Source organism: Urocampus carinirostris, chromosome 2 (assembly GCF_059441175.1).
Source record: "Urocampus carinirostris isolate Australia breed hairy pipefish chromosome 2, RoL_Ucar_1.0, whole genome shotgun sequence".
NCBI classification, from domain to species: Eukaryota; Metazoa; Chordata; class Actinopteri; order Syngnathiformes; family Syngnathidae; genus Urocampus; species Urocampus carinirostris.
The window spans coordinates 32,597,932-32,623,515 of record NC_142350.1 but is presented as its reverse complement, the minus strand read 5'-3'; the positions used below and the strand labels follow the sequence as shown (position 1 = coordinate 32,623,515).

General features: G+C 38.2%; 1 protein-coding gene across 4 annotated transcripts in view; it reads right to left on the bottom strand.

Moving 5' to 3' along the window:
• The window catches only part of enpp2 (ectonucleotide pyrophosphatase/phosphodiesterase 2), a 29,904-nt gene that overhangs the window by 2,640 nt on the left and 1,680 nt on the right, over positions 1-25,584 (bottom strand). The window contains exons 3-24 of one of the 4 annotated variants that reach the window (XM_088327915.1): positions 21,837-21,992; positions 21,560-21,688; positions 20,238-20,298; positions 19,982-20,079; positions 19,753-19,832; positions 19,023-19,142; positions 18,836-18,891; positions 18,394-18,459; positions 18,151-18,223; positions 17,946-18,054; positions 17,720-17,845; positions 16,007-16,038; positions 15,756-15,883; positions 15,202-15,277; positions 15,029-15,116; positions 13,601-13,770; positions 11,035-11,170; positions 10,785-10,924; positions 9,236-9,371; positions 8,784-8,861; positions 4,090-4,222; positions 3,254-3,407 (exon numbers count right to left, since the gene is read on the bottom strand). In XM_088327915.1, the coding sequence (XP_088184041.1) occupies positions 3,254-3,407; positions 4,090-4,222; positions 8,784-8,861; positions 9,236-9,371; positions 10,785-10,924; positions 11,035-11,170; positions 13,601-13,770; positions 15,029-15,116; positions 15,202-15,277; positions 15,756-15,883; positions 16,007-16,038; positions 17,720-17,845; positions 17,946-18,054; positions 18,151-18,223; positions 18,394-18,459; positions 18,836-18,891; positions 19,023-19,142; positions 19,753-19,832; positions 19,982-20,079; positions 20,238-20,298; positions 21,560-21,688; positions 21,837-21,992 (2,345 nt within the window). Of the gene's footprint in view, positions 1-3,253; positions 3,408-4,089; positions 4,223-8,783; positions 8,862-9,235; positions 9,372-10,784; positions 10,925-11,034; positions 11,171-13,600; positions 13,771-15,028; positions 15,117-15,201; positions 15,278-15,755; positions 15,884-16,006; positions 16,039-17,719; positions 17,846-17,945; positions 18,224-18,393; positions 18,460-18,835; positions 18,892-19,022; positions 19,143-19,752; positions 19,833-19,981; positions 20,080-20,237; positions 20,299-21,559; positions 21,689-21,836; positions 21,993-25,584 lie in introns of all 4 variants that reach the window. The other 3 variants (XM_088327916.1, XM_088327914.1, XM_088327917.1) reach the window with 3 other exon arrangements.

Here is a 25,584-nt window from a genome sequence, read left to right as displayed (position 1 = left end):
TAAAACTGATGCCATAGCTTGAAATCTTGATCTTCACGGGACTGTGTTTCTACAGTCCGTTTCCGAGATTAGCTTCCCCTCGCTATTACAACCACATTTACCTCGTTTAATCTCACTTTTAGGGAATGTGATGGCGAATATATAACCAAAACCACTTCGTCTTGCATTTGTTGGAAATGTAATACAACTTAAACCATTCCGTCTTTGTTTTTGTTGTGAACGTAATCGAACGGTAATGCACACCGTATATAAAATCCTCCCCCCCTCGCGTGAACGCGCATTCTGCTGCGCTTCCAACGAAAGCGATCGTATTCTATATAAAACGCTTATTAAAACTATAAATCGAGCTAATTATAACAATTGGGAGATCCTAGTCTAAATAACGCGTTTATTTAAACAATAAAGTGCGATCGTATTCTACAAAATGCGTTTGTTAAAACATGGATGAAAAAGTCACGCGGGGGGGTGGGGCGATTATGGGTGTTGCGTAGGACTCGGATTTGGGCACAACACCGGCTCGGCAGTTTTTATACACGTGGTCTAAACACGGAAATGATGCGCAAATGACGCGATGAGAGGAAGCGAAACAGTCGCCGGCGTCTTTTTTCCGGCCATACCACAGATCAACAGCGGGTTGGCCAATTTTGCGCATTTTCCATCCCGGGCAACCACGGGCAAAAAAAAAACGCAAAATTTTAGCCGTGATTCAGCCGCAAATGTCTGTGTGACCGGCCCCTAAGGTCTAGTCCGGTGTGGTCCGTCAGGTAGTTGAACCTTGGATTCAAGAAGAGCAATGTGGTTTTTGTCCAGGCCATAAAACAGTCGATCAGCTCTACACACTCTGCAGGGTCCTTGAGGGTGCATGGGAGTTTGCCTATCCGGTCTACATGTGTTTTGTTGACTTGGACTAGGCATTCAACCGTGTTCCTCGGGAAGCCCCAAGGGGGGTAATTCAGGGGTATAGGGTACCTCGCAATCTTATCAAGGCTGTGCGATTTGTGTATGCCCAGTGCCAGAGTTTGGTCCGAGTTTAGCAGTAAGTCTGATTAGTTTCCATTGGGAGTTGGACTTCGCCAAGACTGCCCTTTGTCTTTCTAGGCGCAGCCTTGGCAGGGAAGGGGTCCAGTTTGGAGGCCTCAGCATTGCATCTCTGCTTTTTGGAGATTATGTGGTGCTGTCCGCTTCTTCAAGCCGTGATCTTAAGCTCTCACTGGAACGGTTCACAGCCGAGTGTGAAACGGCCGGGATGAAGATCATCATCCAAGTCTGAGAACATGGTTCTCAGCCGGGAAAGGGTGGCCAGCTGCTTATTGGGGAAGAGATCCTGCCCCCAGTGAAGGAATTCAAGTATTTTGGGGTCTTGTTCACGCGTGAGTGAAGGATGGAGCCGGAGATCGACAGACGGATTGGTGCATCGTCTGCAGTCATGAAGAGCTCCTATCCTCACCTACGGTCATCAACTGTGGGTCACGACCAAAAGAACAAGATCTTGGATACAAGCGGCTAAAAGTAGTTTCCTCCGCAGGGTGGCTGGGCTCTCCCTTAGAGATAAGGTTGAGAAACTCAGTCATCCGTGAAGGACTCAGAGTAGAGCTGCTGCTTCTTGCCATCGAGCGAAGCCAGTTGAGGCGGCTCAGGCATAGGATAATAAAAAACTAAACAACAAAAAAAACTCCTCCTCCTCCGCTTTTTGTGTGCGCTGAGAAGTTCTGGGCAGTGCACACTTGTGCATGCGCGCGGCTTAGAGGGAACATTGGTTCTAAATGAGATACAGCGCATGTTGAAATTTCTGAAATGTTACCACCCTCCGAATAGCCAAATTGAATGTATCCAACCCATGCGTCATCAACAGCTGAATTTGTGCTGAGCGTGGGCGGTAGAAAATATTCAAAAGACTACTGTACTCTCCGTCGTCTGTGAAACTCAAAGGTTGTTTCAAGTACAGTGTTGACTAAAAACTAAATATTTGACTTGAATCCCGTATGAAACATGGAGCATAACGTGGACTTTGGTGGCAATTCTATTCATTCAACCACACAGACGATTCATTCTGCGCAGCAGCGACGTGACATCTTTCGTGGCATTCTATGATATGCGAGCGAAAGACCTTGCTTCCTTTCATTGCTACAGGTCTTGTACCTCGCGCAATTGGCTGGGAATCAGTCCAGGGTATATCCTGCCCACAGTGAGTGTGCACATGAACGGTTGGAAAATGAATGGATGATTGGATGGAAATATTTTTAATGAAGCATTTTTTCTGTAATTGCAGTCTTTTTTACTATGTGTTAATTTTATTTATCAATATGTATTTTATTTCACACAAAAAACACTTCTGAGCTAGCCATAATGCGTTTTGAGGTTTTTAATAAACAATATCAACTTAAGTGCATAAAAATTATATTTGCTTTAACTATTAGTGTTTCAAACCTCATTTGATAAAACATTTTATTTATAAACAAATACCAAATGTAATAACATATGTACATGTATTGGTGACACGTTTATTCTGCTTGCTTGCATTATTGAATGCAGTTCTGTTTTTAGTGTTGGACACCTGTTATTTTGACCATTATTGCTGACTGTTGTTCGTTATTTTGACTATTGGGCACCATTTGCATCATTGTCATATATGGCCAATAATGTTGTTTTTCTTTGATTCCCACATCCTTCAGGGCGGATCTGCTTTATGTAACCTAGGAGATCTTAAAAAAGAAAGGGCACAAGGGAGGAAATATTGAATGAATGGAATTTTTGCATCTTGGGGGTTTGGGTTTTGATGTCTTCTGTCATTATTTTGAGTGACTACTAAACTATAAACCTTTTAAGTTGTCTGCAAGTATAATGCATGTAAGAAAAAAATTATCTGTCTTTTTTTTCCTCATGAAATGCCAGAGAATCGGACCTGAACCTCAATCACGTCAATCAATTTTTTTCCCCTGCAAATCCAAATTGCTTTTCTCAATGCAGCCCATGACTCAAAAAGTTGGTCCCCACTGGTTTGGATTCTCAAAACGAACAGAGCTGATGAAAGTCAACAAGTACTGTCTTTATATGCTAGAGGCCCTGTGTGCGGGAGGAAGGGATTTTAATGTTAACACAGGGGGTGATTATGAAAAGCAGGGCTGTAGACAAACTCCATGTTGAAAGTAATATCCTGGTAGAACACTCACTTGTGGAGAGATGCAATATATAGTAAATACAATTCACTTGACATTAGCATATGTTATACTTGACTTTACTTTTTATTACTTACATTGCACGTCTCATCATTATTTGGTCTATGTGGTAAGATGAAGGCAGCGGAGCTGAGGGGGCCGACGCATGAATCGGCAGCCTGTCTGAAGTCTAAGCAGCTGGTTAGGACCACGAAAAAGTGAGTTGGGATCGGTATTGTTCCACGTGCATACCTGGTGTCAAGAAGGCATGAGATTAGTAAAAGATGGATAATATATCTTCCGACAACAGAAATAAACAAAAAAATAACAAATGTATTACAGTTCTACTGCACACCTTACCTTTTTAAGGGCAAGTGACTGTGTTTAAATAAAATAAAGTCAAGTACACTGAAAGGTTATTGTACTTTAAAATAGAAACACAGTGTATTTATAATCATTTTATCTTCATCTGTATATGCAAGCATAAAATGCATTTAAATGGCACTGTATATATATCTATTTTTAAAAAAAAATTTAAAAGCCTACTCATAATTTCGGAAACAGATTCGAGCTTTTTTCACCTTCGTTCCAAAAACAAATATGTTTTCCCTGGAGATTTAAGATCTAGTATCAGTGGCATGATAGGCGTGCTAGAAGACTTTGGGGGCAAAGTGCGCAGCAAGATCCGGCTTATCTCCGCAGAGCGGTAAGACGCTATACAACAACAACAATAGTGACCAGATGATAGAGGTGCAGTATCTGAGTCAGATCAAAAGGATTCTCATGCTACTGGTAACGCCCCAAAGCAGTACTATCTTTTTAATATAGGCACCCAAAAATAAGCATTAAAATTTCATAGTGTTGGAAAATCAGACTTTCAGAAAGAGATTTCAAACAACTTCCAAAAAATTAAGGATTGCTGAGAAAATCTTACTCCTTAATCTTCTCAGTAGAGTCCTTCACGCCGTCAAAGTTGTGATCAAATATTGGCCCAGTTAGGACATTCAACCCATTTCTTTCAGTGGAATATTTCTTCAAAAGGACTTTCTGAAAATAAGACCATATTTCTAAGGAGGGAAAAAAAGAAGGTGCGAAGAAGGTGGTAAATTAGAACAGTGAAAGATGTAGCATTTAAAATTTGCCATTGACACTGAAATAAAATAGTTTAAAAACGAATAATTGAAAACCACAACGTCTGCTCAAACAATCACATAGTTACAAACACAATGTTTGAACAGTGAAAGCAGTTAATTTATTTCTGCTGCAGTCTTAAAAACTGTTTGAAGAAAAACATCATTTTGTATATATATTCTTTGGTATTTATATTTAACACAAGTTAGTATTCCAAAAAACGTGTTGATCATTAAAATATATAGACAAGGTTGAAGGGTTACTTTAAAAATGTATTCAGTGACAGAATTCAAATACCATAATATTGAAGTAATTTTCGATTATTTTACATTACTCCAATACCAAATATTATAATAAAATTTTAAAATATCTACAATATAAATGAAATGACTACATTTTGTCTAAGATAAATGAACCATGTGACCTCAAAAAAGGATAAACCAAATAGTTGAGTTTATTATAAACATTCTCTTTCACATACAGACAAGATATGCTCTGTAATAGCTCACACTAAAAAGCCAATATTGTTTTAAACACACCAAGTGTTCACCCTCTAAATCTCCCCAAAACGCTGGAATGTCTTGTGTGTCATGATTACTGATTCACGGATGCGAGGCACCTGTGCCACATCCTTTGGCGCCAATAGCCCTGTGCGCTGATTGGCTCCCTGCTACTTTTTAAACCCCCCGGCTCCCGTTTACCAGCGTCAGACCGTCTGCGAACCTTAGCTACACGCAAGGCCAGCTCTTTTGACTCCTGTCTTTATACTGCCCTGTTTTCCGTCTGATTTTCGTTGCCAGCCCTTTTCTGAACCCGTTATACGTTTTTGCTCCTCCGTCCCAGCCATCGACCTGTTTTTTTCTCGCTCTCGACATTGCCTTCGATCGACACGGAAGTGCCACTCCCGCGTTCCCAGCGATCTGCTACCCCGTGACCGACAATCACCGGATCGTGGGTTCCACCTTCTAAGTAAAGCTGAGTAAAACAAACGCAATTGGGTCCCGTCCGTGACATTGTGTCCATACGATTTTTTTTTTCTGTAACTGTAATGGAATTCAATTACAAATTTTGGTTTGCTAATTAAATAAATAACGCCGTTACTAATTCTGTTACTCCCCAAGCCTGTGTATAGATTATTACAAAGCCATTACTTCAGGCAAATGTCATTGCTAAATCTTTATGATCTTATTTGATCAATTATGCAATGAAATGTTTTACATTTCCGAAATGTACAAGTTTACACTGCAGACCTGATGAAATCCAAAGATTCATAAAACCACTGATGAAAATAAAAACAGAATGTACAACATAAGTTTATACCAGACTATATTAAGACCTAGTAGAATTAACTTACACAGTGCAGCACAAAATCTTTACATATAAAATAGAATTTGCAAACATTAGTGGATTATTGGTTTGTGATATTTCTGACCATCTGCCAGTTTTTACAGTGTACGATGATAAGGTAACTAGTCAAAAATGAACTATAAAATATATTTACAAACGAATTTGTCAGGAACCGAAGGAGAACCCAGTTGCGTGACGTTTCTCAAGCAAGCTTTATTTTACGGGAAATAAGGCAGTCATGCACATTAACCCAATCGCCAGTGATTCTGCGATCGTTGGGCGGAAGACGTAAGGCAGCAGTCTGGTGTGGAATGACAGGAAGCCAGAGGCCGACGAGATCGATACCAATTGCACGGGCACATATCGGACAGATGGGGTTGATATCAGACAGCAAGGGACAGACAGGATTGATATCAGGCATTGGAGACTGGAGTCCGATAACAAGCAGGACGAGATAGACGGAAACAATACCAGACAAAGGAAATCGAAATTAAACAGGGCAAACTAGACGGGAACGCTACCAGACACTGGAGATCGATAACAAACAGAACAAAATAGCCGGGAACAAAACTGGAGATCAATATTAAACAGGATAAAACAGACGGGAATGATACCGGACAGCAAACACAAGCAGGAAACCGGACAGAGTCAAAACCCCCGTCTTGCAGGTGCAGAGGTTCGTTGACGGACTGACAAAGGGTGAGTGAGAGCACTGAGCTTAAATAGGAGGGAAGCCAATCAGTCAACGAGCCGCAGCTGGCGCCAAACGGGCGGGGCCAATTGGGCGCCATGGGCAACCGTGACAGAATAAGAAATGAAGAAACAATTAAATCACTCTATGAGAACTTAGTTAAACAAAACTGAAATACTATGTGGTACAGATGATGTGGATAGTGCCTCTGACATATTTTGGGAAATATTTAGTGCAGAATATAATAAAAATTGCCCAATGAGGCAAATTAATGTTAGCAATAAATCAGTAAAGCATCTGTGGATGACTAAGGGTTTATACAATCCTTGTAAGAAGAAAATAGAATAGAATAGAATATACCGTTATTGTCATTGTTACAAAATGGGAAATGAGTCGAAATCTAATCTTAGACCCAGGTTAATAAGTTCCTGGCGACTTAAGGTGATAGTTGCCGAGCAGGTATTTATCAAAGAAAAGATGAGAGATAAAAGAACACTTAAAGTAAAAAGATTTACTGGAGAGACACGTGAAGCCGCTGCGTACAGACGTGCCGCCATCTTGGAAAAAAAAAAACATTATATATCAAAAAAAATTTAAATTAAGAACCAAGGAACCCGAATCCTAATATAAAACGTATTCATCTTTGGATGACAAAAATAAATGAATAAATATAGATACAATAAAACACAGGAACAAATGTTTTTCTCACGGAGAAAGTATCGTTTTGAGTGTGTATGTGGGCCGCTAAAACTGGTCTCCAGGCCAAAAAAGGCACCTGGACCATTGTATAGGCACCTCTGCTCTATACCCTTTGTGCCATTAGTTGTCAAAATAGCCAGAAGCAAAAAGATAGACCAGCAATAAGCCGGAATAAGTTACAAAGCTGTTCTTGAGAGGCTTACTGAACACGTGACAACTTTTGGAGCCATTATTTGACAGTCCAAGACACACAATGGCTGTCAATTGGTTTTGGTCCAGAGCTCGATAAAAGACTTTGCCTCATGCTGTGAGCATGATCATGAAGGAGCGATTCAATAAATGCATAAAGGTCATCGTGTGGCCAAGTCAATCTGCACACCTCAGAACAATTGAGAAAAAAAAACAGGGATCTGGAACATCACATTTTGTGGAGCTTTTATGAAGAGGTGCGAGCCAAAACCTCTACTGAGCCTGCTTGCCAACAATTTTGATTGACTGTTAACGCTGTGATGTTGCAACACTGCGCAATATTGATTAAACTTTTGAGCAAAACTCATGGCTGACTTTGGGCCAGCAACCAGCATAGGCTATTCCAAGTAGTTGGATGTAGTTGCTGAATGATTCCGATTGATCCTCAACTTCCCAGATGCCTTTTTCTCAAATCTCTTTTCATACTTGTTACTCTTCTCAAAAGCGTGAATACTGTTTTCAAAAGCAACACCCAAGCTGAGTAATACAGTACAGAGTCAGCGCAGTGGGCGGAAAACACTAGGCTGCGTACCAGTACCGGGCCATTGGTGGTTTGGTACTGGGACGCAAAAAAAGAAAATCAAAAGCCTTACTTTTTGCTTGTACTGTATGTGTTTGTAAATACACATATTTTTTTCACCACCCAAAGAATCAGCGCGCGTTATGCCGAGGTTTTACTGTAGTATATCATTGGATTTGAGCAATAATTGATCAGTCAACAAATATAACTGATCCTCAGTTGCTCCTTACCATTGGGCTACTATGATGGTAGATGACAAAGGAAAAATGCATTTTATTTGATCTCGTTATAAAATTATTTTTGCTCAGTGCCATGTTGTACAACATTTTAATAGAGCATTATGGAAAATAGTTTAGCCAAAACTACGTTATCCGACGTGGTACCGTCAGTAAAAATAGTGTGATGATCAAATTGAATGCCTTTTCCTATGTAAGAAGTGATCTAGTGAGTACACAGTAGATTTTGTCTTATCATTGTTATTGTTATCACTAATACTGGTATTGTCAATGTTCTTAGAATTAATAGATCCGACAGCGCTTGTTCTCAGCCAATCAGAACGTGGGCATGTCTACAGCCGGTGGCTGCCAATTTAGGTCGTCCATCTTTGTATCACATGTGATCCACACTTTTGTATAGTGTTACCTCTACTTACATATTATTTTGTTCTGGGAGTGGCTTTGTAACCTGAAATATTTGTAAGTGGAGTGTTTTGTAACAAAAATGGTTCCACGATGTGTCGGGGGCACCTCGAATGTCAATCAGAGGTATCCCAAACAATTGGTAGGAATGAGGTTTGGCCCTAATGAACGAGTTCACTTTTTGTGCAATAAATTTAGATGCAAACATGAATAAAGAAATATGTGCCCCGAATTGTTAATATGTATAATATTGTGTCCTATACATAATTTGATATTCAGAATAAATCAGTCACAAGAAAAAGTAAAACAGCTCTCACTATTCAATTACACTGGAAGATAGATGCGATACTTACTCTTGAATGCAGGATACATGGGAACTGTGTTGGTAATGAATAGAGCTTCATATTTTTTGTCAATGCTTGTGGACAGATCTGTGAAAAGGGAATGATGAATAAATTGATACAAATAACAAAAAGGGTGTTCCCTTGCTTTTCACTAGAGATATTCTCATAGTTTTGAAGGGCTTTTGGATCTACGGAACATTTCAATGTAACAATATGTTTATTCGGATGGGTCCAGTTTGCAATGGTGTAACAGTTAAATTCAGAGAAGAGGAAACAGAGAAGAAAACAAACAACAAATGCTTCCTCATTTTTCCTGGTGCACATCTCAATTGTTCTGTTAAGTGTAAGAACTTGCCTAACATTACAGGCTTCATTCAACCCGTGTAAAGATCCATAACTAATCCAAGTGCATTTGTCTGTACATGGGCTAAGCATCTCAGTAGTACAAAACTTTCACTTACGTGGTGAGTATAGGAAGGCATAAGTTATGTGTTTTTGCGCCTTGTAATTTGTACAAGACTGGGTGGAGGAAGAAGGTACCCTGGCATCTGGCCGAACACAATTTAACAAGCCTTCGGGTAAAGCAGACACATCTACCTGAATGATAACATACAAAGCATTCTTTTCATAATTGCATTCGTTTAATGATTATTGTAAATGAGACTGCTTATTCTAATGTTCACCTACATGTGCAGTATAATGTATTATGCAAATCATAGTACCGTATTTTCCGCACTATAAGGCACACCTAAAAGTCCTAATTTTTTTCAAAAGCTGACCATGCGCCTTATAATACAGTGCGCCTTATATATGGCTCAATATTAAGTCGCAAGGTCTCGCAACTTACGCAACAGCCGCCGACTCGATTTTCCCCCGAACGTGGAGTAGTCCGCGGTGTATGCTGGGATTTATATACCGGCGTTTCATTGGCTAACCAATATGTCAATCATCATTTGAACCGATCGCTATTGGCTGAAGTTATTCGGAGCCTCGGATAGGCTAGAGGGCCAAAACAAACCCTGCAATTGGCCGAAAAAGATGTGTCAATCATCAGTTAAATCGATCGCTATTGGCTGAAGTTATTCGGAGCCTCGGATAGGCTAGAGGGCCAAAACAAACCCTGCAATTGGCCGAAAAAGATGTGTCAATCATCAGTTAAATCGATCGCTATTGGCTGAAGTTATTCGGAGCCTCGGATAGGCTAGAGGGCCAAAACAAACCCTGCAATTGGCCGAAAAAGATGTGTCAATCATCAGTTAAATCGATCGCTATTGGCTGAAGTTATTCGGAGCCTCGGATAGGCTAGAGGGCCAAAACAAACCCTGCAATTGGCCGAAAAAGATGACTATGAATAGCAAGCTTGCTAAAGTACGCCATAAAAAAACATGTTTCATTAGTCTGTATTTGTAAATATTTTACTCTCCTGGATTTACTTCACTCACGGTTGTAAGAAGACCATGGTTGCGTATCATTATTGAATGTGAGAAATTTTCCCGGTATCTTGTTTTAGAACGATCTTGATGTTGCTGTGATGAGTTGAGTGAATTAAACTCAATTCAAGTGTTTATTGTCATATGCACAGTAAAGTTGCGAGCGAAAAAGAAAATAGAAACTAAGGAATGGTTGGCATTTCTTGAATCCCAAGACTTTAACCTTCCGAATGATATTTGGAACGATGCATTTGAGTGACATCGTACGGACACCGCATCCGCACGTGTCTACGACACGTATTTGCTTCTTTGCAAGCTTTGGGAATGTTAAGGGGGTAATAAGTTTGACTGAATCGTCTGACTGTTTTGTCGACGTTCCCATTGTAGCGCCTTATAATCCGGTGCGCCTTATCTATGGAAGATATAGGACCAAAAACTATTTTTTGGGGGTGCGCCCTATAACCCGGTGCGCCCTATAGTGCGGAAAATACGGTACAGTGTTTGGGGAAATAACAGGTAAATAATATATCTTCACTACACTTCCTCTGCTGTTGGAAAATACCAATAAAATATGAGATACCTGTCGGTTAATGCTGTATGATGTCCAGAGAGGCATGCCAAGATACTCATTGTAGCCACAGACATAGTCTGCATGGTGCAGGATGGAATACTTTGTATAGTAAAGTACTGCAGGTCGACCATATGGCATATTCCTACTGTCTAAAGAAAAATAAGTTGACACATTTTCATCTTTGATTTTTTCATACAAATGTGTTAAAAACAAGTGTGCACGGTTATGTGCGAAAATATCATCAGATTTTTGCACTGACCATCAATAGCTTGCTTCAGTCGCTGGTTAAGCTCCTCGACCTGGTTATGTAGCAAACACAGCCAGAGCGACTCAAGATTATACCCTTGTGCTAAACTCACTTTCAAACCTTTCTGGTCGCGTCTTTTTATTCGAAACTGCAAAAAAGAACAGAAGAAGAAAATGTTTGATTAAAGTGACAAACGCAGTAATTGGAAAATATATTTTCCAATTAGTTTCAAAGTCCAGATCAGTGTTCAAAATTTAAGAAAATATTGAGATGACTGAAAATGAAGGCGTAAACATTGAAGCTTTGATACAAATTAGATGGTCTGTGTGAGAGTCGGTCCAACAATATAATAATTAAGCCATTTGTTTTCATGCTTCCTCAAATAAACATTGTTTGTGATCTTGTAATGGTTTAAAATTCATGGAAGATGTTAGAGGATTTCCGATTCATACATTAATGAGGGTAAATCTAAACATCTTTATGAAACCATTATCAACTAAAGTGGGTTGATTTGAGTCATGAAACTCTAGGGCTTAAAACGAGTCCCATTCCAGCCCTGGACCAGATGGTCTGAAACCGAAGCCAAAGAACAGGGTAGAAAATTAATACACAGTAAACTGCACTGTGGCTCAGAGAAAGGTTACAATTGTGTTTAAAAAAACATTTCCAAATGTATGATGAACTCAAGTTCCCTTCCTGTTTCAATACAAAAACGTTGAATAATTTGCATAAAATTTGCTACAGAACATCTGCATCATAAGTTCCCTGTCACAAATGCAGAAAAACAAATTTGTCCCAGAAAATATATACCGTATATATTTTAACACTGACACCTAAAAGTACAAGGCATGTGATTTTTTTACTCCTCCAAAAAAGATTTGTTCGAAGATGTGATGTTTCAATAAAGCAAAGGAACAAAGCTTATAGTAAAAGCCTTCTTTGTTACTACAATCAGCTATGTGTATATTACTGCCGTTAGGACTGATTAGGAGACTTAAAGGAAAATGACTTCGCCATCAGATATTACTGTAAAATCTATCCCACTGAAAAGCCCTAGATAACTGCTCGGTGCACTCTGTGCTGCTTGCACGCACTTCTTAAGTTTTCTGTGGTGTAACTGAGGATTAGAAAAAAACGCACGATGAAGTATCAGACAATCCAAGAGAGAGTGGATTAAGTCAGTGGGATATTGCAACATGGCAGGCTCCAGACACCTGTCAAATAACTATCTAGCACCAGAACTCACTGTAGAAGTGCTTGGAGAAACTAGCAATGACACACAAACACACACACACACACACACATACACTTATGCATTGTTAAGAAGACCCCCAAAGACAATAGTGTCAACACCGCCACACATGCAGTCGCCAAACAAATCTGAAATTCCAAGAAATACTGCATTTTCTGTACAACAAGGCACACCTGAAAACCCCAAATTGGACAGAAAATTATACTTCTTTATCTCAGGCAACATTGGAAATGCCATATTTATACAATTATTCATCAGTCGATACATTTATAGCAGTGACTAAATTTGTGTAATAAGGATGGCAACAGGGGTTGAACAGGATCACAATGGTAAGAGCCCCGATTCTTGACCACCTGGCTGTGACATTGTTGTTCACAATTGCATAACCTTGAATGCAATGAGAATTGAACCTGGATCACGGTGCGGTGAGAAGCAGGCTCATTCTACTATACCACAACGTAAACAGCCGACACATGTCAATGTTTTGAAGAAAAAACAAAAAATATATATTACCTATGTATAGAAAACTGTATATTTAAATGTTATTTTTGCTTTCTTACTCTTATTTTGCTGCTAATATAATTGCACTATTTTTTATTACACTATTGTTCTGATGCACTTATAACTTAGGCCAGTCTACAGGCACTGCCTTGTAAATATTTGCCTATTAATCCTAACATCATTTCGTTATTTTATTTTTCTCTTTAAAGTATTTAATTACCTGTTTATCCTGGAGTGCCACACCCAATCTTGTTGTTAGCAATATTCAATGACAACAAGGACAATTTAAACAATTTAAATTCAGAGCAGCAAACTGGATTGCTAAAAATGGCGTCAGGTTTGCAAGGACAAGCTGCTGACAGCGTACTGCAGCCCAAAAAAACGGAACAACTATTTACCCTCAGTAACAGACGGGTAAAAAATACTTATATTACCCCGTTACTGAGAAAAATAACGCTGTTTTAGCGTTATTACCAACACTGATCACGTTATGCCCCTCAGAATTTTTCCATACCTGCAATATTTATTTTCACAGACAGAGTATTGCCATTGGCATCTAAAGTAAATACATTATTTTTGTATTGATGTCTTTACAATTCTATCTATTATTAAGATTGGAAATATTTCGTTCTTAGAATTACTTTGTTTTATGTGAAGCAAAAAGCTATTTCATGTCCCACCACTATTCTGCACAGCATCACGTCAAAGGAGGTTTTGTTGGTCTTGTGTGGTGAGCAATACTCTTCATCATTTAAAGAAATATCTTGAACAATAATACTTCATAATATACTTATGGTAAACAAACAACATTTTGTTTTGGCAGACCTTGTAATTGCAGTTGCAGCCAAGGTCATCGAGACCTGTTTGAACTTGAGCTGAGGCAGTTGGCTTTGAAATTTCATCGGGCATTATAGGTTTGAAGAAAGGGTTTCTCAGCAGGTGATTCAGACTACCATGTGTTCCATTATTTGGTGCTGGTGTTAGGGCCAAAAGATCTGAAAGCAAAAGTAACAATAATAACAAAGTAAGTTAAAAAAAGTGCCATACTATCAAACGGCTTTCTGTCAAAAGCCAACTTAACTTTAATTCAACCACACATTGAAAATAACAGCTGCAGTTTAAAGTTGGAGCAGTGGAAAATTAAAATAAAAAAACACTAAACAAGAACATTTGGCAATGATGAGTGAAGGAAGCGAGAGACTGCAGGATTAGGGACATTCTTTTTACTATAAGCACAGTCATAAACTTTAAAGGCAATACGCAGATGATTTAGGAACATAATATAACACTTCTTGCAAAACAAATTAATATTTCTGTTCATTTATTCACTGTAAAAGGAAATTCATGCCTTTTTTGCCATACACACTTGCCAAAACAATTCAAAATCATTCTTCTTTTTTGAAGTAACCATATGAAAACCACATCAGAAAAACAGTGAGTGAGTGACTAAGATCACTCATACTATTATGTAACATTTATCAAAAAGTATTTTTCTCAGTCGTTGTTGAAAATAATTATGGGTTGGTTTTTTTTTGGCAACCTCTATTAAAATTGTTGTTTTCAAACATCTGATATTTTTTGCTCTTGTTTCGAAATCATATTTACTGTACATCAGTCAGATTGTTTACACAATGTATCATTTATTATTTTATTTTTTCATTATGTACAGCAGATGTGATTTGACTGCATTTGTGTCTCTTATGCATGGTGGCGCAGTGGTTAGCGCGTGTGCGGCACAGTTCTGAGGTCATGAGATCGAACCTCCTGTGGGGAATTTGCATGTTCTTCCTGTGCTTGCGTGGGTTTCTTCCGGGCACTATGCTTTCCCCCCACATTCCAAAAACATGCATGTCAGGTTAAATGGTACACCTATCACCCCTATGTGTGAATGAGCGAGCGAATTGTCTGTCCCTGTCTGCCCTGTGTACTGGCCGGCAACAAATTCAGGGTGTCCCCTGCCCACTGCCCGAAGATAGCTAAGATGGGCTCCAGCACCCCGCGACTTTACTGAAGATAAGCAGTGCAGATAATGAATGGGTGAATGTTTGTCTTATCATAAGTGGTGCGGTAAGCATACAATTATCTCTCGTTCTAACACCAATCAGCACTGTTGAACCTTTATAGAACGGTACTATACAACACAGTGTAGTATCAGTATAGAAAAGTTATTGTTATTGTTAATTCTTACAATGCTCTGCATTTACTCACCGTCACTATCATTCACATGTAACAAAATTATAAAAACAAGCTTACCACACATAACATTGTAAAGCTCAATGTTTTCAAAGACCGGAACTTTAGTCTTAAATTTGAAAGAAGGTCCATATCCCAGGAAAATTGTCTGAAAGGAGAGTTGAAACATGCTTATTTTTCTTTACTATTAAATCACTGACAAGTAAAGCACGGTTGTTGACATTTTGAAATACCTGCATACTGTTTATTTTATTGTCATATCCATGGTCTCCATAAAAGCCGCAATTCCGTTTCACTTCAGGTGACCTTCTGAAATTTAGAGAGATTACATTGGATTATGTACAGTAAGTAGATGATGGAACAAATAAATTGTACATGAGTACACCTTTAATACAGTTAGAAAAAAATAATTTGTCAAAAATAATTAAAAAAACCTCTTGATTTGAGATCACTTACTAATATTACAAGATGTTGAATTTTAAGGGGGGATAAGTAATACCTTACAGATGAGAATAATTATATGCAAGATTATATTTGAAAATCATCTGCTAGTGTTTCTATTTTGATTACATCCAAAATTCAGCATGTCCCGTCACTAGTAAACTATTTTTAGAAACATAATCGCTAGGGGCAACCCGGTGCCCCCCGGGACCACTTTGGTGGAATCTGGGTTCTGTGCTGAGGGCAGCGGCCTCATGTCATTTTTTGTGTCAAGTGAAAAAAGATGAATAAAACAATTTGGATATTTAATAATAACAAACTATACACAATCAATAGCAAAAATCACCTTGCAATGTGCCATTTTCTGTCCACCAGTAGATGTACATCTTCAATCCTTCGGTTATTGGCATAGTGTAGTCTTTTTGGCAGATTTTGCTTTAAATAAGGCCTGAAATGCTGGTCTGGTTTCCTGCACTAAAAAAAAGTGTTAAACAAAATAAGAAACTGATCAGGAGACAATCAAATTTAGTTGAGCATTTTGTTAAAATCTAGTCAATCAGCTACATTTCTTCACTGTAACAAAAGTTACGTACTTACAGTTAGATTAGCCACAATTGCTTTGGGGTTATCTGAAAAACAATGTCATGTCAGTTCAAGTTCAATCATATACAGTAGCCCTGATGAAACCGCAAGGGCGGTCATCTTTCCTTAATTATGAAAAGGACATTGGCTGACCATCTTGTTAGCATCTGAAGGACAACGCCTAGCAGGTTGATAGAGGACAATTCAACACTATTTGGCATGAAGCATATTCCCTTTGTGTGCCAAATGTTAGTGTATTAGCATTGATGCAATTATTAGTGGATATTGAACACCACCAGGATGTGAAATCTGTCAAAATGCCAATAAGTGCTTTTTCACCTTACTGTACGAGGTTGTTTTTTTTCATGTTAGTGTATCCTTAACACGTTTGCATTTATAGTATTAGGCTACAGTATTATTCTTTCGTCTCTTTATTTTCCTGACACATTGCTTGACTAACATTTTACTACTGGTCTATCCAATTTTTTTATTTAGCACTTTCAAATTTTAGAATGCCTGTAACCCAAGTTGCCACAGGATACTAATATCTTATCATTACAGCTGTTACCATTTTAGCCCAGCAACATTTCAAAATACGCTTTAGCTCTCATTATGGATATGTGCTGGCCATTAACTTGCAGGGTTTTTTTCTTCAGCATTATGCTTGGTACCTTCAAGGGGCAATGAAATAATTGCCCTCGCGAAAAATGTCATACAACACCGTAATACTACACATAATGCATCAATCACCTAATTTGTATAAAGTAGAGCTAGAAATATGTGTGGTACTTTGCTCGAACTAAATATGTTCTTGAAGATGAGAAGCAGCAATTAGAGATTATTAAATTGATGTTTTAAGGCCTTCAAGTTCACTTTCGTGTATTTTAGAAATTTACAAGTACCCTAATAAAATCAATTTAAGCAATGGGCTTTCTGCCAAATAAAATCATAATAATGAAAAAAAATTCATGTGTAGGAGGCATGATACCGTCAGCTTTCAGCAGCAGTGCAACCCCTTTTCACCAAGTGCCCTCAGTGCTCTCTAAGGCAGAATGCAAGCCCTCCTGCTGCACATTCACTTCCATTTTCCAACAACGGTGTCATTTATCAGCAAAGGCAATATTGCAATGTTTTATTTGTTTGAATATTATTAAATTAATGTGTATGCTGCGACACAGTCGCTGACTGGTTGGAAATGCAGGTCTGCCTTACAGTTTAGAAGTTCTGGGTTCTATTCAAGCTACCAACATTCTAGTGTGGAGTTTGCATGTTCTCCTCGTACGTGTGTGAGTTTTCTCCTGGTACTATGGTTTCCTCTACCACACAAAAATGAATGGAATGAGTGTTTTAGTGAATAGTTCTCTGTCTCTGGGTGCCCTGCGATTGGATGGCAACCAGTCCATGATGTCCATTTGCCTAGTCAGCTGGGATAATCTCCAGCACCCCAAGGAGGAACAGTGGATGGAAAACAAACGTGTGTTCTTGCATATTACCTATGTAATGTCCTTGTCACTAAAACCTTAAATAATAAGATTTAAAAATATGTTAAATTCAGAATTTGAAAACTTGAGCTCCCACTTAAGACGTCCTCTTTCTTGGTAACATAATTTTTGGTCCACTACAAACATTTTTCATGATGTTAGCAATAATATGTGTTTTAAAAAGAAGTCGGATTTTTGTTCTTACCACAAATTACTAAATCTTTTAAATAAAAAAAAATTCTCTTACATTTTGGGTTGTTGAGGACTCTAGAGCGTATTCTGCCTAACGATCCAGGAATGAGAATTATATCATCAACATTTGTCAGGTAATTACTGAGGAACTCCATTTGATCACAGTGAGCCTCTTCCATACCTGAACAAAAAAGAAGAGTAAATGTTGTGATACTTGAAACAAAGACTAATTAAAAAATATATTATTAATGCCTTAAAAAGAGTGTTTGTATGTCAATTACCATGATCCCCAACTATGATGACGTTGACACATCGGTGCAATTTCATCTGCTTTAGTCCATTCATGAGTTGGCCAACGATCCTATCAATCAACCTAAGAGGATTATTCAACTGGTAAAACACAAAAGTGATGGTTTTATTGTTTGTTTTAAATTGAATACTTGTTTTCCCATGAAAAAACACACTTAAGAAAAAAAAGACACTCACTTCGATGCTCATGGGCCCCATTTTATGTCCATATATGTCTGGCTGTTCAAAATGCATAGCATAAACATACGGTCTAAAAAAAAGAGTAAATATTTATCATATCTTGTCAGTACTCTGGCATATCATTAATTGGAAAAGTAAAAGTGAAGAAATGGTTTGAAATAAATCAACTGTAACAACTTTGTAAATAACAAGAAAAGACTGTGAAGGAAGCATTTTTTTGATGTGTTAAAATGAATTTACCTCTCTACTTCAGGGAGATGGAGCCACTGCAACATGGCCAATATTCTTCGTTCCAGTGGGATAGCGCTGAAAATGAAAAGTCAAATTCAGAATATATTTACTCTCACAGTGGTTTCATATTGTCTTCTTTCAAAAAAATATCTTGACACTCAGGGCATAACTTGATATTTCTGAATAGATATTATTCAGACTATTACTGAGGGTTGATTTAAACACGCCAATAAGCTTGCCATCCTTATTGAATGTGTCACCACTCATCACTCATCACTGTATTAACTCTTTTATAAGTGTCCACATTTTCTACATGCTATACTGCTCTTATGATGATGATGAGGAAAACAAGACATCAATACGTATGAGAGAAAGGAGAAAATGCTTAACGCTCAGATGAAGATTCTGAATGCATTTTACAAGCTTGTGCATGACAGGAAAAATAACTTACACAGGCCAGAAGAATGAAGATGCCTTGACACCTTGTTTTAGGGCTGTGATCCAGATCTGAAGAACACATTGATGATGATGAATGCAGGAAAATTATACTGACAATATTAAAATAAACATACATGAAAATATAGACAAAATCCAAAACATTTAACATTGGAATGGGAATATGTCAGGAAAATACTTACTGGTTGTCCTCCCCACCAGCGGTGATTAAGTTTCTCACGGCTTCTCAGGGTAAATGTGGCATCAAAGATTGGGTCGTACATGGAGTTACCAACAATACCATGAGACTCTGGATAGAGACCCTGAAAGTCAGAAAAATTCGTCACGGCTTAGTTTGTGATTAAGGTCGCCACTGCATGACCAAGGTTATAGGGCCATTACCAGTGTTTATATTAATGTTTGACATATGAGGTGTAGCATGTACGGCAGAGGACAGGAATAACATTCAGAGAGTAATCAACAAAGCTCATAGATCATTGGCTGCTCTCTGCCCAGTCTAGAAGATATTGTCGTCTTGAGATACCGCAACAGAGCCATCAACTTCACAAAAGACTCTTCTCACCCCGGCCACAACTTCTTTGACCTACTTCACTCTGGTAGGCGCTACGGGTCCTTTAAAACAAGGACTAATGGGCTCAGAGACAATTTTTTTTATTACCTTATCAAAAAAAAAAAAAAAAAATATATATATATATATATATATATATATATATATATATATATATAAATATACATACAACTTAGGCCAGTCTCTAAGCAAATACTTTTGCCTAATTAACCTAACAGTCTTTTTTCTTATTTTTTTCTTTGAAGTCTTTATTAGATATGAAGCCTATATTCCCATGTCTAATCTCGTTGCATGTAATGTTTCACAACGTTGACATCAATGACAATAAAGACAATTCAATATACCGTAGCCATGGTGTAAAGGTTTGGAAAAGTTTTTGTCGGGTACACCGGTCGCATAAATGGTGCATGGGTTCCACATGTTCCTAAAAATATAAAATAAAACGAATGAGAGAGGAATAAAGAAAAAAAATAACATTAATACATTACCACAACTGTTCTTCACAGAAAAAAATCATTGTTTGATCCTAAAAAAGCAAACTATGCTAATCCCATAAACCCACCCATGCCTTACTCAGCTTCTCAAGGTTAGGTATGACAGTCTTCCCTCTCTTCATGTAAGAAGCTCGGAAACCATCCACAGATAGAATTATGAGTGGTGAGCGAACAAACCTATAAGCACAGCAAAAACATTCATTAGATGTCATAAGACTAAAAGAAATCAAGAAAAGGTATGTGTTTACTCCTAATCACATTTACTATAAGGAACTATGGTACAAATGATATAATCTAACTGATTAAGACTTGGATTTTGCTCTGTAAAAACATACCCTGCAGGGCATTCAGTTGTCTTCATATCTTCACACTCATCATGGAGCCATGAGCTGTCCCCTGAAAAAAGAAAGCAGTCAAAACACAAACTGAAATTATTTAATAATCTTCTTTTGATAAAAAGAACAAACTTCAATTTCAGAATATTTAGTAACAGGCATAATAGCCCGCTCTGCTGGGCTTGGGGTTGGCGGGCACTGTACTTAGGCTGAGTTGTTGGGGCCGTGGTTACAAAAGTGCAAAGGAGCCACTTGGGAGTGACAAAGAGCAGTACAATTGTGTAAATATTCACAAAAATCGGTTCATACATTTCTAAAAGCCACATATGAACACACGAACTTGCACGCAAATCGGGATTTAGGGAATGAGTTTGGATGCTGTCAGTTCAAGCTTTAAAACGAGTCAAGCATTTAAGTAATAACCCTGCTTCAACTGCTGAGTTAAAGCTTTGACTCTTCAGTTAAACCTTTGAAGCAGATTTGTGCTCATGTTTTAAGGTTTTAAAGAGTAAATTTAACTTTTGAGTTAAAGCAGATTTAACTTTTAACCGCACTAACATTTACCGCATCAATAATAAAAGATCAGCGTAAGATAGCACCATCCATCATTGTTGAATCTGAAGTGTGTTTGTCCTTTAACACAGTTGGGTCAAATAAAAAGCCACCTTTGTAAAAGTCCAATAAGAATCCTGCAAAGGTCTAACAACAATCGTGTTCTGCAATCAATGTGTAAGGCATTGATTGTGCTCTGCGTGATGGCAAGAAATATGTTGAATTTCAGAAAATAATCTTACACCTGAAAATTGATTTGAATTGTAAAAAAAAGGGGAAGTCTCCTTTAAGATAAAATGCAATGGTTGGACTTGTTTGTTTGCAGGCTATTTGCCTCCAGCTGCATCTCAGAAAATGCCATTAAAATATCAATTTTTAAAAATGCTGGTTTATAGAGGCTTAAACAAACTAGCAGGCATTTCATGCAAAGTTGTGAACAAATTTCCCCTTCCAGCTGAACGAGGATGCAACTATTTGTTGAAAAGCCCAACCAAAGCGTAAATCTATTCCAAAAAACTTGGGGGTAACCTTAGAGGGGTAACACGAGAGCTTTTCTGACAAACACATTTGAAAACCTTTTCCAAAGGATCAACACACATTGCGATAATGGAAGCCCATTGGATATGATTAAATCCTTCAACATGTTTCTTATGTTGCTTCACCCAAGGTAACCAAGTTTCTTTGCATAATGAATTAGTTTAGCCTTGAATGAACTGCATATTTCCTCTGACTTTTAAGTCAATAAACACATACATGTTACCATTCATTACCTTTGCAGCGAGTCCTGTAGTTGGTGCAGCAGTCACCCCGGGCAAGACAGTCATTTGAGCAGTGGCAGGAATGGTTTTCATTTCGAATTTCCCCACAGCGATCTTTACTGCACTCGTAGCCACCATCTGCTTGGAAGGGAAGGAATACGGTTGAGCCAAAAGACTAATATCTGGAAATATGCAACTCTAATGCAAGCAGTCATAAGCTTTACAGAAACCGGATCTTTTTGGCTGATCTCTAATCTTTAGGTTAAAAACAAAACAAAAATTAAGTTACCTGTCCTGAGGCAGAGACGGTCAAAGTCAGAGCAACAGCTATTGTAGGTCTTACATAGATTGTCACAGCGGCAGTTTGTCGGTTCTATGTCCACTAGCTCAAAACACCTGTTTCTGCAGGAACTAGACGTTGGCAAATATTGAGAAGTAGAATGCACTAGAAAAAAACAACAAAACAAGTGTTGGTTTTTAAATTGCATGTCTGGGACAAGTCTATACTTTTCTTTAACTGCTGCATTATTGGGATTCTTGGTGCACTCATGCAACACTGAGTGAGTAAGACTGACATATAGATATTACCCATGAGCTGAAAACAAAAGGACATGTGCGTGGGCCAAACAAGACGTCAAATTCGACAATGCATGAATGCTCATAGAGGAATACTACAGTTTTACATAATTATAATTAAAACAAATAAACGTTAATATTACGAAAGGAAACAAAGTTTGGGGGGTGAATACACTTAACACTTCTTGTATATAACTATACTCTGAAGTCCACAATTGTTCCGCACTTCAATATAAAACAAATGTTCCTCGATAGAATTGCAAAAAAAAATGAAGAGGTTTAAATAATGCAATCAGCCAATTTGTTGAAAGTACAGTGGAACCTTGGTTTTCAAACGCCTCTCAGTTCGAACAAATCGGTTCTCGACCAAAAATTTCGAGAAATTCTTGCTTCGCTTTTCGTTCAAAAAATCGGAGTTCGAACGCCGGTACGCTGGGGGCGATGCTGAGCGGCGTACGAGTGTAGATTGCCCCCACCCCTCGTGAAGAACTGTTGTCACGGCAACGCGCACTCCTTCTCTGCTTTCGTTTTTCAAAAACGGTGAAGGGAGTGTTTTAACTCCTAATTATGCCTCGGAAGAAGGTTGGTGCAAGCAGCAAAGTTGCTACAGGTGAAAAAAGAGGAGTAGTGCGTACAACTATTGCATTTAAGAAAGAAATAATAGCAAAATATGAAGAAGGTGTGCGAGTTTCCCTTCTTTCATGAATACAGCATGGCTTCTGCAGACAACCGCCAAGGTAAGAAATCCTACTCATAATTCTTTTCTTTATCCTTTAACTGCTCACCACTTGTTGTGGAGACCCGGGTGCTAAATGAAGTGTAAACGACCTGATTTTTTTATTTTTACACGTTCATGTTAGCGTAATCTTTCGTACGGAAGATTACGCTAACGCGAACGTACGATTAGCCTGGGTTAGCTTCATGTTTACTTTCATGGTAAACATTTAGGGTGTTGGAACGGATTAAAACAATTTTACATTACTTTTAATGGGAAAAAACGACTTCGGTGATCGTACAAATCGGTTTTCGTACAAAGAAATGGAACGGATTATGGTCGAGAACCGAGGTTCCACTGTATGGGTAAATGTGCATATGTGCTATGAATCAAACAAGGAAGTACCCGGTAGCTAGCCAGTTGACTTGAAAGGCAGAAGCACATTGAGCTATAAATTTCTTTCTCCCTATTTACCCCTCTAACGCATGCGCCCTCTTTCTCTCCTTCTAGTTTGTGCTTAAGTACACTGACTTACAAATACACTACTACTTATAAAGCACACTCCAGATGGAACTCAAGTTTTGCAGGCTAATATTTTTATACAAAAATATTTTAGACCGCAATACTAGTTGTTGGTCCATCTAAATGCCGTGACTTGTTCTCAAAAACGGCTCTGAACATTGACAAATGTAATATGACTCAGAGTGACTCAGTCAAAAATTTAGGTGTCATATTTTACCCCGATCTGTCCTTTCAAACACATGTTAAGAATACTACTAGAACAGCTATTTTCCATCTTCGCAACATTGCTAAAATTCGCCCTATGCTGTCTAAATCGGAGATTATAATTCACGCGATTGTTACCTCTCGTCTCAATTAATGTAATGTAATTACTGTTTTTTGGGTAACGTGCCCAACACTGACGGTTGGACATTAGGTATCACTGATGACTTCGGTCAGGGGCGATTTTAGTTCAAGGCTTTGGGGGTGCTGAGCACCCAGAGTGTTTGACTGGTTTTTGGTTGGTTTTTCATTTAGCGTGATTTAGGATCATTCAGCACTGTTCAGGAGTGTCACTTTCCATTCGTGAACATCACATTACACTTCAACCTGATCCACTGGGTAGCACTGACAACCATATACGAATAAATTAGGGTGGGTTCATGTATTTTTTATAGTCACTGTTGGTAAGAGACCTTCACCTGATTTTTACATAATAAAACTGTGAATGTCCATGCTGGTGCTGGGAGGACGACCACTAACATAACTTACACATACGCAACAATTCAGTTAGGCTGATCATTGTTGCATTTAATTCAATGCAGCTAAAATAAGTGATCATTTCTGTTGAAATAAACAAAGTTAAGGTATTAGTTGGTAAAATAGTTGTTCAACATAACCACAGTATAACATTCTCTCACCATAATACACTGGAGCCTGCACAGACTCCGCCACTGTGCCGCAAGTGACACTAGCCTAGCTAAAGAGAAGGGAGAGCGGTGCTAGGAATTCAATGAATGAACCTGTTCAGGGAAGTGGATAATTTCTGACGCTGCATTGTTCACATTTTTGTTATGTTTTTTAACTTTTTTTTAATCTAGCATTTTTCATCATATTTAAGCCTATCATGTCTTTTATCAAGGAAAATACTTTTAAAAATGCTATAATTTTGGAGGCTGCTTGGTTAGAATTTGGGGCTCAAGCACCCCTAAAAACGGACTGGTTATGCCCATGGCTTCAGTTATACTCAGTGTTTGGAATTACTCCGTTATAAATAATGCCATTAAGTAACTACGTTATTCTTTTTCAGTAACAGGGTAATATAACTAGTAATTTTTCAACCGTCACAACGCTGTTACCATTACTGACTTTGAGTGTAGAACGCCAATGGCAGGATGCCCCCGTAAACCTGAATCTATTTTCAGTGACACGGTTTTCTGATTTCCTCCGAGTCGTTTACGTTACGTCTTTTCGGATCATGTCACCATTCAAAATAGCGACTAATGTATAGTTAGATAGCGTTTGCAAAAATAGTATATACTAATCCGCCAAAAGAAATGCCAAATGAAGGCTGAGTTGCAGAAAAAGTGAGCCAGCAGTGTTAACATTCATGAATGCAGGCGTGAATAAAGGGAAATGGCTTCCCACCAATCATCAGCTGGTGCCCTTGGAGTCACATTTTTTCTCTTAAGATTGGTCAATATGCATTATTGGGGATTCTGTGTTGTTGACTTTAAATTTGTTGAGCATAAAGGGGTTAAAACTCTTTTGTATTTTATCCGTTTTGTGTAGATTTATAAAGTGAGGTGCAATACATATTACAAGGTTCTGTCTGTTCTTTATTCAACGGACTCAAACCCTGCTCCAAAAATTTCAAATTCGTTGACATACAACCTCTTTTTAAAGTAACGGGAATAGTTACTTTCCATGGTAACGAGTTGGAGAAGAGGATTTGTAAAATGTATTTACCGGTAATAGGGAAGATAAAGGGGTAGGGAAAATAAGCATCTGCTTCTGACTACCCCTTTTGGAACATGTTATGTAACATTATTTTGTTGTTGACTCATTGTTTTTGTCCTGTTTTTATTTTAATGTTCAAAATAAAGTTTTCATTCATACTTTTACTGTAGAGCAGTGGTTCCCAAAGCGGGCGGTACCGCCCCCCTGGGGGCTGTGGAAGATTTTTTTAAGAGTTCACTATTTCCTTTTTTTCAAATGTTATTTATGTTAGATGTTTACTTTGTTT